Source organism: Mercurialis annua, linkage group LG8 (assembly GCF_937616625.2).
Source record: "Mercurialis annua linkage group LG8, ddMerAnnu1.2, whole genome shotgun sequence".
In the NCBI taxonomy this organism is placed as follows: domain Eukaryota; kingdom Viridiplantae; phylum Streptophyta; class Magnoliopsida; order Malpighiales; family Euphorbiaceae; genus Mercurialis; species Mercurialis annua.
The window spans coordinates 31,648,797-31,660,311 of record NC_065577.1 but is presented as its reverse complement, the minus strand read 5'-3'; the positions used below and the strand labels follow the sequence as shown (position 1 = coordinate 31,660,311).

General features: G+C 30.7%; 1 protein-coding gene across 2 annotated transcripts; it reads left to right on the top strand.

Moving 5' to 3' along the window:
• Positions 1–6,091: 6,091 nt before the first annotated feature.
• LOC126661097 (ABSCISIC ACID-INSENSITIVE 5-like protein 2) lies at positions 6,092–11,020 on the top strand. Of its 2 annotated transcripts, none has more exons than XM_050354878.2 (4): positions 6,092–6,173; positions 6,566–7,253; positions 7,335–7,406; positions 10,585–11,020. In XM_050354878.2, exons 2-4 carry the CDS (start codon positions 6,612–6,614, stop codon positions 10,663–10,665), a joined length of 795 nt encoding a protein of 264 aa, XP_050210835.1. In that variant the 5' UTR covers positions 6,092–6,173; positions 6,566–6,611; the 3' UTR covers positions 10,666–11,020. The 2 variants fall into 2 exon arrangements, with proteins under 2 accessions (XP_050210835.1, XP_050210834.1); XM_050354877.2 differs by lacking the exon at positions 6,092–6,173 and adding an exon at positions 6,265–6,362.
• The last annotated feature ends 495 nt before the right edge of the window (positions 11,021–11,515 follow it).

The following is an 11,515-nucleotide window of genomic DNA, read 5'->3' as shown; positions in this document are numbered from 1 at the left end:
TAGAACAGAATATTTTGTAGCTGCTTCAACTCCAGACTTCCTCGCCACATTTGAATTCATAGAATTATACACATATATGCATCTTTCTTTGAAGACCAAACGCCCCAAAATCCAGTGCTTCTGCTTCTTCATGTTCATAGGAAACAACACCTCATCTACATTCTTCCAATGCGTATTGCAAAGCATATTGTATCCACAAATATACTTTGCAATAAGACTACGTTCAGAAACTGAAGTAGATTCAGACTTCTTCATCTTCAAGTATGCCACATAATATGAAGTCATTCTATCATCGAAGAGGCAGTCAGTTGTCATAATTCGCAAATCATTAACAGGTCTATACTTGGCTCTTTTACGAATGTAGTACATAACGATGTTGATATGCTGTAAGAAAAGTAAAATTAGAATTAAATATAATAATTAGAAAATAATTAGTAAATAATTAGTAAACAATTAGTTCATAACAGCAATGGTAAAAAAAGAAATACTTACACCACTCTGTAAGAAAGCACCCGAGTAATTAAGTGAATGAAACCAAATTTTATTATCCACATGTTCCACGCCATAATTGAATGAAGGTTCGATAATGTCGAAACCTGCTTCATAAGAACTTCCCCTACAAAAATAAAAACAGATAAAAGGTGAAAAAAAAAAATCAACGAGTTATTAAAACTCAGCAACTTCTTCTATCAAACATTGGTAAAAATAACATAGCACACTTAAAGACTTACTCAAATTTAGCGTCAACCCAGTTATTAAACTCCATCTATCCCGCATAACAAGTATCTCTGATAACATCATAATCAAGAGGATCCAATCCCTTCTTAAGAATCACATCCTGCTTAGCCTTAATAAATGATAGAGGCACCACATCCGCAACTTTCAATTTAGAGGCAATCTTTGCAATTTGCTGTAGTTAAGAAGAAAAAGAGAATGCAATGATTAAATGAAAGTTAGTATTATTAAAATAACTATGGTAATGAATAGTAAACAGTTAGAAAACATTTAGAAAAATATAAATTGTGATAATGAATAGTAAACCACTAGTAAACACTTAGAAAATAAAAAGTAAAACAAAAACTTAAAAATATAAAAAAAAGTATTACCTCAGATGGACTGCCTCGATATACAGCAATTTCGTTCAGAGATGCCTTCTTTATCTATATAAAAAACATAAAAAATGTATTAATAAAGTATTAATATGCGAATAATAAAAAAAACAGAAATTAAAAAAACAGCAACCTAAAAAATATACCTCAGAACGATTATCCTCAGATTCTTGTTTTTCAACAAGACCAGCAGCTTCCTTTTTCAAAAGGGCATGAGTAGCTTCCTTTTCAATCTTATCAACCATATCAGACAGTAACGACTCATCATATCCTAAATCCTCGTCAACGCCATGGTCCAACTTCTTATCAGCAGCTTCTTTCTCAGCAAGCTCACGGCCCAACTTCTTATCAGCAACTTCTTTGTCAGCAAGCTCTGCAGCTTTCGTAAGGGCACTAAGTTCGCTAGAATTGAAAGTAGAGCAGGTTTCTACCCCTAGGGTACTTTGACTACTTAATTCATCAAACTTAAAACTTGGACCGCTATCAAAACAGAAACCCTGAAAAAAAAATTAATAACAATATAGAAAAAACAGCAGACAATTTACTTAAAAAATTAGAAAGTAAAAGTACCTTTCCGCTATATTTCACAGCTCCGTCAACCTCTTTAAAAACTATATGACCCTCATCAGATTTTTTCTCGCCCCTATCAACATCGCCCTGCTGCTCATGTCCACTGTCATCAGCGACATTTCCATGACCTGAACCATCGTTCTTGTCATTATCTTCGTCTTCATCCGGTTTCTTACCATCTTCTTTAGTCTTACCTTCATCATTTTCATTATCATCGTCATTACCATCATTATCTTTATTGTCATCTTCAGAATCTTCATTTTCATTGTTGATGTTAACACCATCATAATTTGCATATTTTCTCACCAGCCTGATTAAAAATAAAAAATTGGTAAACCATTAGAAAACTACAAGTAAATTATTGGTAAACTAAAATATAAAATTATAAAATTAAAAGTAGTAAAACATTAGCAAACAGCTGGTAAACTAAAAGTAAACTGGTAATAAAAACCTCAGGAGGAGGAACAACATAATCTTTTTCAAATTCCATTTTAAGAACAACAGCTTCCTCAAGGGCACTAAGATCGATGGAATTAATTTAGACGAAGTTGCTACACCTACAGTACTTTGAGTATTGCCTTCTTCAACATTGGAAGTTGAACCATGATACAGTGAAAATACCTTAAAAAATATAAACTTTATTAGTAAAAATATAGATATTAGACCATTTACTTGAAAAATAAAAATATAAATAAAGATTACCTCGATATTATCTTTTGTAACATTGTGACCCTCATCACATTTTTTTTCACCACTACCAACAGCATCATCATCTTCCATCATATATTCATAATTAAACCTCTCACTCACAACGGAATCAGAAGCAAAATTACTAACACCATCGTCCTCTTCATCATCATCACTTTCTTCTTTCTTATTATCTTTGACTTTGTTATTATCCTCCTCTTTCTCGTTGTCATCATTACGATGAAAATCATTGACACCATTCTCATCATCTTCAACCTGCAAAACATTTCAATAAAAAACAAGTAAATACATGATTAAACTAAACAAACAAGCATGGTTTACTAAATGTAAACAAAATAGTAACTAAGTGATTACCTCAATAGGTTGTCCACCAATAATATTTTTTATCAAATCTTTCAGTTCACCAAACTGAGTATTAATACCAGAGAACTGAGTCTCTACAAATATCTTGAAATTCTGAAACTCATGGTAGAACTTAGATTGATCCCAAAACAATTTATGAATTTTAGTTTTCATTGAAACCCCTTCACTCGCTTCTGGCTCATTTTTAACTTTACGCTTTCCTTTGACAAACAAACCTTTTAAATCCAGCGCTGACCTTTCCTCGCCAGTGGGATGTATATTGCTTAATTGCAACTAAATACAAATAATAAAACTGGGTCAGTTAACTTAATGGTTACTAAAAGTAAACCATCAGTGTACCATAAACATATTGGATAAATATATATTAAAGTAAAAGCTAGAAAAATATATTAAAATACCTGGTCAGCAGTTTGATCAAACAGATTTCGCAAGAAATAAGAGCGTTTTTGGACCTCTAACACCTCCCACCGCAGTATACGAGGAATTTCATTTCCTGAACTAGAAGCAACTGAGCTTTCAATTGTAGGGCAACACTCAAAAAACCAGGTTTGGAAAGCCAAAGGGAATCCATCATATCTAGAGGAACTAGGATGACCAGTTTTTGAACCTTTTCTCTTTAAAAAATCACAATTTTTCCAAGTACTCAGTTTACTTTTCAAATACTCGATTGTAAAATGAAACAAATCCTTCCCCCAAGGATAATTTTGAAATTCCCCACTACAAACAAGATCAAAATGCTTATCACGAACATTTGACTCATCTTTGTTGTTATATAAAAAAAGCTCAATAAAATATAAAACAGCCATTTGAAAAGCCTCTTCCTCGTTATTCCAACACTTAGAAACAAAGCTATCCTCCAAAAACTTTTTTGAAACTTTTCTTACATTTCCAAAACAGTTTTTTCTGAAGTCAGAAGACACAGTATTCAGAGACTTAAAATCAACACTGCCATTGACTTTCAAACCGGTTATTAAAGCAAATTCGTCGATTGAAAACTTAAGTAACTTTCCTGACACCTTGATCCACAACTCATATTTAACAGGCTGTTTAACTTCTCTAAGTAGTAAACAGTGAATCAACTGCCTTGAAGTTTGTACTCTTTCATGCGTAAAAAGTATCCAAAAACAGATTGTGAAAACCTTTCTAAAGTTTCAGGTTGTAAAAGATTTTTGATATTAGAAATGACAGAAAGACCAGCATTATGAATTATCTTGTGGGGAAAATGCTCATCAGGCCTAATGAAATAGTCCCAATCCTGAAAAGTACAATTAAAAATGATAAATATATAAAGAGTAAAATATATAATTTAGCAAAAAGAAAAAACATCATTAGAAAACCTATAGAAAACCATATAAACATTACAATAAATATAAAGTAAAAACTAGATTCCCATTAACAGACATTAGGTAAACTATGATCAAAACTAAATTTGGACAAGAACATTTGTAATAAAAATAATGAATGGAAAACAACCTCTTAACTAACACATAGTAAAACAAAAACAAACCTATATACAAATATATGTATATTATAAAAAAATTAGAAAACAAAACTAACGACAGATAACCATTAGAAACTAATAAGATAATTATAATATAAATTAACAATACTTAAAAAAGAGACGAGTAAATTAAACACATAAGCATTCAAAAACTGATTAAAAATTCGAAATCACAAAATGTCAACATTAGTAACTAATAAATAACAAATGAAATGCAATTAATAAAAAAATGTAACAAACAAAATAATTAAAATATCTTAACATTTCTCATAGCTTTAGAACTCTCACCAACAGAGAAGTGAGATTTCATTTTTTTTAACTTGCATCGGAACTTCCTGGAAATCGTCGTCATCATCGTCATGATCATCTGAAACTCTCATTTCAGTAGTTGCATTCTCCACAAAATCAATCTTCCGTTTCATCGCTGGATTCTTTCGTTTAGGAATTTTAGAGGGAGATTTAAGATTTTTTTAGAAACTGAGCGTGTAGTAACCATTTTGAGAAGACGAGTATGAAATTAAAAAACTGAACACGAACAACACTAAGTAATCGTGGATAAGCAGTTAAGTAAACAAAAATAAAAAAGGAAATGGAACGGTTAACAGAGAAAACGAAGGAAATTCAAACATGTAATGACAGACACAACACCTAGATTATAGAGAAAGGATTAATAGCTATGAGATAATTAAAATGTATTTAATGGTAAAAAAGGGAACGGAAAAGTACTGATTTGCAATAAAAAGGAAGCAGGTCGTAAAATAGATGAAGGCCGGGCCACGTAGTGCTGATGAGAATATTTAGGACTTTTGACGTGCTGGGCCTAATTTCCACTAATTTTTTTAGGGACGATGACAAAATTACCTAAAATTTTAAAAATATTTACAAAAGTACCTGTAAACTTTTTTTATTTACAAAAATATGACTGATTTAAAATTAATTACAAAAGTATCAAAAAATGAAAATTAATTACAAAAGTACGATTTGTATAATGTCGGTATAATTATGGTATAATTTTGGAATATTAAAACTATAAATCAGATAATTTAAAAAGAATATTTTGTTTATTATTGGTATAATTTCAGTATATTTTTGGTATATTGATTATAAATTTTTATATATATTTTCTAGTTGATAACATGTATTTTGTTTTTATGTGTATTTTTCACTATAGTTGGTAATGAACTAGAAAATTTGTATACTCTTGGTATACTGATGGTATAATTTTGGTATATTATTAATTTAATTTTCAGTATACGATTTGATGTAATTTTGGTAAATTTTTATTTAATATTAATAAAATCTCAGTATGTATAATGTTGGTATAATTTTGGTACAATGTTGATATAATGTTAGTTTATTAGTATACTAACATTATACCCACAGTATACACCGTATGTTTGATATTATTTTTTATTTTTTTATACTTTTGTAAATATTATTAATATTTTTGTAAATAAAAAAAGTCAACATATACTTTTGTAATTATTTTCATTTTTTTTGGTAAATGGTGTAATTTCCTCATTTTTTTAATTTTTCGAACCGTCCAAAAACAGAACCTTGAACTGTAAACCGATAAATTTGAACTGTAATCATCGATATATAAACCTAGTAAAATGCTAGGTAGCTTTTATACCATTTTAATTATTGCTCATTAATAGTAGTATTGTATTTGTATTCTATCTAGTATTCTAATTACAACTTTAGTAAAACAAACAAAATTTAAATAGGTAATCGAGAAGTATTTAGAATTATCTACTACAAATATATTTTGATAAATTAAATAAGTATTTTATTTAAGTTGGGAATATATGATTTAATCGTCCCAATTATCTAAATATATAGATATTTATCATAGTTTATTTAATTTAGCCCTTAAAGAGAAGAAGAAAACAATAAAGTATTGTGTTTGATCAAAACTAAAAGTAAGCTTACATTTTTGCTCTCTTCTTCTTCACTCCACATTTTACACTTTTTTTCCCAATACTTTGTAATTCTTTTTAGTTTTGTAATTTTTCTGTTCAGCTTTTATGAATTGAAGGGTAGTTTTAATTTCATGCAAAGTTCAGTTCTTGATTAATGTTAAGTTGTATATGATTGATTTAGTTTTGCATGTAAGTAATTGCTTTTGATTCTAAATAGTTTATTAATGATTAATGCATTGAAAGTAATGTTTTTCTTACTATTAATTTGATTGATTTATTAGGGTTTTGCCTTTGAATCCATAGAGAAAAATTAAATTAAATTTAAAGTCCCATTCTTTTGTGTTAATTACTTGTTTTGGGACATTGAATTGGTTTTGGGACTGAATTTGCAGATCTGTTGGTTAAATTTTGGATTTTGGAATGATTATTTGATGTTGAATGGGGATACAAACTATGGGATCTGAAGCTGATGGTACTGGTAATAATGGCAAAGAGACTCAGTTACAGCGTTTAGGAAGAAACAACTCTATGTACAGTCTAACTCTGGATGAAGTTCAAAGTCAGTTAGGTGACCTTGGGAAGCCTTTGAGCAGCATGAATCTCGACGAGCTTCTCAAGAACGTATTCACCGCGGAATCTGCTCTGCAGCGTCAGGGGAGTAATCTGTCGTTAACTGATTCTCTTAGCAGCAAGACGGTTGATGAGGTTTGGAGAGACATTCAGCAAACCAAAATTAACGAGCAAAGTAAGCCGACGTTGGGAGAGATGACTTTGGAGGATTTCTTAGTTAAAGCAGGGGTTGTTGGGGTTGATCCAGATCAGCTTGCGCCACAAACCCAATGGATGCAGCAATATCAACATCCACAGCAAGCTATGATGGGTGTTTATATGTCCCAACCCATGCCACACCCTCATCATATGTACCCTGAGAATCAGTTGTCTACATCTATGGGGATATTATCCGATGTACATAACCCTGCCCCTGCCCCGGTGCATATAGTTGAGAAGACAGTTGAAAGAAGGCAGAAAAGGATGATCAAGAACCGTGAATCTGCCGCTCGTTCACGCGCGCGCAAGCAGGTACTTCTTGGTGCACCTTAACTTTAGTTTTAGAGGAAAAAAAAGTTTGTGTTGCATGATCTGAAAGCTCATCTTTAACAGGCATACACAAATGAGCTTGAGAACAAAGTGTCTCGTCTGGAAGAGGAAAACGAGAGGCTTAGGAAACGCAAGGTAAGGGCTTTCTTTTATATGCTACTTTTGTGCATCTTCCTTTTGAATAAATTTACATGCTCAACTATGGTTTCATTTCCTTTTCCTGGAATTTAAGGAAGATTAACTCTTTTCTTTGACTGTGGAATGAATTTGTTAAATTAGAGTTGCTAGCTAGTTTCAGAATTACTTTTGTGGGGTCTTAGTGATTAGAGTACTGTTCATGATTGTGGATTTTCATGAAGAGCAGACGTACTCTTAAACATTATTTTCTTTCTTCATGTTGGGAGGAAAACTAAAAAAGGGAATGCTGATTTGATTTCTTCCTGGGTTGTTTTCTAAATTCTTCCATACCATTGGGCGGCTACAATTTCTCAAACTTTCAGTTTTAATCTTCACTGTTGTTTAGTACTTTAACTTGTTGGTATTCCCTCAACCACGAAGTCAGAAGGACTGTAAAGTATTTGAACCAATGACTAAAAGTAGTGAGAGGGGTGCAGTTTGTCTAGTAATCAGTCTACCCCTAATATATTAAGAGGGCGTGAAAGTATGCAGTGCATGGGTGTTAATCAATTTATTTGGTCAGTTTTAAGGTTGATACTCAGGAGAATTCTAGTTAAAATCCCTTGATTAATATGATTTTCATTTTGATACTTTTTCATGCATCAACATTTAGCTGATCGGATCTTTTGGAGTTATGTGTCTTTTAAACCAGGGGCAGACATGTGTAGAGTTGTATTCTTTGCCCATGGCTGGTGAAATTTAGTTACTGGTGTCTGAGTTTTTAGATTCTAGTAGCTTCCTTTATTAATGAACAAAATGCTTTTTCTTAATGATGCATTCATTTGTGGTTTCTAAAACACAATTCTATGCAAATATATAATAATTTTGCAGTTGTGGATTGTTGCAATTGACTGGCGATGTTTTCTAGTTTCATTCTTAAAGTTGCAATATACTTGGTATGAAACTAAAACTTTAAGATAGAAATTTCCTGTATTCTATCAGAAATTTATCTTTGTTCCTCAGTGTACGATCATTAAAGGATTGTGCTTCGCATACAAAGCAGTAACAAGTATGGGTGCTATAATGAGCTGATTTTGTTTTAAATGTATCAACCCAATCTTTTTCTGAAAGCTCAAAATGATGCAACCATATCATAAACTGACTAAACTCTCAAGTGATCCATACAAAAATATAGGAACGTATCTAAACTCCCAAATATAGTGTCGTAACATCAGAAAACCTTCTTGTTGCACCATATCTTATAAGCTATTACGCTAGCTAGTTTTTTAGACTCTTTGTCCTTTAAGTCTTAACCAATTTGTCAATTATCTCTCTGCTGTACTATGAGAAATTAAATTCTGTTAGGTTCTCTAATCCTTGCTTAGACCATATAATAAAACAATTTTGTCTTGTTGTAAGACCAAAATTATATTAGCACAGCATTATACCTCCAACAATGCATTGAGACATTCATTAGCTTTGATAGTGCATGTGATACCACAAGCCTATCGTCCAAAAGTTTCAACAGAGTTGCTTTTTGAGCCAATTGAAGACCAGTCATCCTGAAGCTTTATTTAGAGTTTTTTTTTGAGCTTATAGAGGCCTAAGAAATGTACTAGATTCTCCTTCTTGTTCTTGTTGTACAATTGCTTTATTTTGAGCTTCATTGCAAAATTCAGCCAAATTTGCTGATTTTCTTCTTTTGGTCTTTAGTGTTGTAGCAAATCGTGTGTTCGGGATTTAGTGGAGAAGCACTTTTGCAAACTTGATGCTTCACAAAGCAAGTTTGAGATAAGCGGTTTCAAAACAAAAATTGGGTATTCAAATTACTTTTAGAAGTGCATTTTGCCCTAAAAACAGTAATCCCAAACTATTAAAATTAGATACTCTATCCTTAGTTTTAGAACAAAAAATTTCCCTTATGTTCCTTAATATTCAATTGAAGCCAAAATATATTTTATCTTCTAGGAAAAGACGTTTTTGTTTGGCATAAATAGGATGTTTGAAGGAAAGGAAAGTATTGGGTTTTTAACTTGATATAAGTTAGCAACCCATTTTAAAAGTAGCCAAGCTGTTTGTAGTTTGTACTATTCGGTAAAAATAGATCATCTTACTCTATCTTAACAAAAATACAACTCCTTTATGTTCTAAGCAAATTGACACTCAATTATGCTATCTATATCTGATGTTATTGGGGTTCAACAATATGGATCTTTTGTGTTATTCTTTGTCCATATCCCTATTACATATAGGATTAATGTTGCCAAATCCCTTTTTACTATTTTTCCCGGTCATTTTAGGTTTTGCTCTTACCCTTTACTTTTATAATTTGGATGTGCTCAGGTTTCATCTTATTTTCTTTCTGAAAGTTGATTAATTATCCTTGCAAGAGATAGTTAATTAACAAAAAAATAGAAATAAACAATAACTCGGTTCTTTTAAAGAATAAATTATTCTAGAATTCCATAAGTGACCCACTAATTGATCAATTTAATTAAGCTTTGATATATACTCTATAGGAGTATCAATTTAATTAGATAAGTAGCATTTCTGCGGACATGAACATTGGAGTATTTATCTACAATCTTCTTAAGTTCGAGTGTTTCAAATTCAAATGAAATTTTATTTGTCAATAATAGTTTTTCTTCTGATTTCAAAGTTTATTTTAAGTATAGGATTCCATTCATCTGTTATCTTTTTTTTTTTGTAATTTCTTCAATAAATACCCAAGTTATGCTAACTCATTTGACATCTGTATTTTACCTGTATCAATGTCAAGCGCTATATCGTGTTATTTTCTTTGAAATTGATGTGTTAAGTTCAAGGAGGTTTAGTAATAATTTCTTTCAATTTTTGGTTTGGGTTTTATGCAACCACTCTAGCTTGATTTGTTTATGTTTGAACTACGAGGGGAACAACTTATTATGTTTCAAAGCTTTCCGATAAATATTAACCGGACCTGACTGATTTTCCAGTTGAACCAGAGCATTGTATTCCGTTTTTGCAGACAGTAGTTCTGGGTCAAAGCTGTATAGAGGTTCTATTTGTTGATGATTATGATGCTTGAGAGAATATTTCAACCCCGGCATTTTAACTACTTCGGTGTTCAGAAAGAATTGAAATGATCGTATAATGTCTAAAAATTAAACCTCGTTTAATATTTACGTATTTCATTTTATCGACCTTGACTTTACAGGATTTGGAAAAGATGCTGCCTTGTGTTCCCCTCCCTGAACCAAAATACCAACTTCGCAGAACGGCGTCAGCCCCATTCTAGCATCCACATATATGTTATCTGCGCTGAAGTCGTGGAAGTTTTGTAAATGTAACGCATTTGATTTTTTGCTTTACGGAGAAAAGGTTGGTTACGCTTAAGTTATATTGAGCTCTTTTAGAGGCAGCTCATTGTCAGTTCTTGTGAAAAGTATAGTTTAGCAAGTTTTCATGTTACATTTGTAGTTTTCGTTAAATGCTGCTAAGAATTTCCTTTTCTGACCGATAGTTTTTATATGTTGTTCACCTTCTAGCAGCTATGCCATTTTTGTTCTTTTCAGCCTGACAAGTTACTTTTGTTAGAGATGTAAATAAATTCTATATTAAATAATATTAAAAAATTAAGTGATTTATAAATAGATATTAGTATAATTAACTGATTTTATTATTCTTCCAAAGATACAAGAGTTGCAAGATATATAATACTAATTGATTGTTCACTTTACAAAATTTGTTATCTCATTTTATTTTCTTTCATGTATATCAAGTATTTTATTTCTATCTATCATTTGGCTTATTTAGTTATACTTTAAATTAGTTTTCATATAATTTATCTTCTTATAAAAATAATTACGGTACTAGACTTTCTAGTATTTAATAAATTTATAATTTTAATAATTAATAATAATTTTGGGAATTAATTTTATTTTATGTCGGATAATTAATAATTTTGTTATTTAATAATTTATAAAAATATGTTTTATAGATATGTTAATTTTGTAAAATTTAAAATATACTTTTTATTTTATGTCTTAACTAATACTTATTTTATTATGTATTATATACAAATTAAGCTATTTTATTTTATAAATATATTTTTTTGATAATTATTTTTTGGTTGAATGTCAAGCAGA

Bases quoted from the DNA above. Each gene is read 5' to 3' on its own strand.
- LOC126661097 (XM_050354878.2), top strand. From the start codon at position 6,612: ATGGGGATACAAACTATGGGATCTGAAGCTGATGGTACTGGTAATAAT. The intron at 7,254-7,334 runs GTACTTCTTGGT...CATCTTTAACAG, and splicing joins GTTCACGCGCGCGCAAGCAG to GCATACACAAATGAGCTTGA. The intron at 7,407-10,584 runs GTAAGGGCTTTC...TTGACTTTACAG, and splicing joins AGAGGCTTAGGAAACGCAAG to GATTTGGAAAAGATGCTGCC.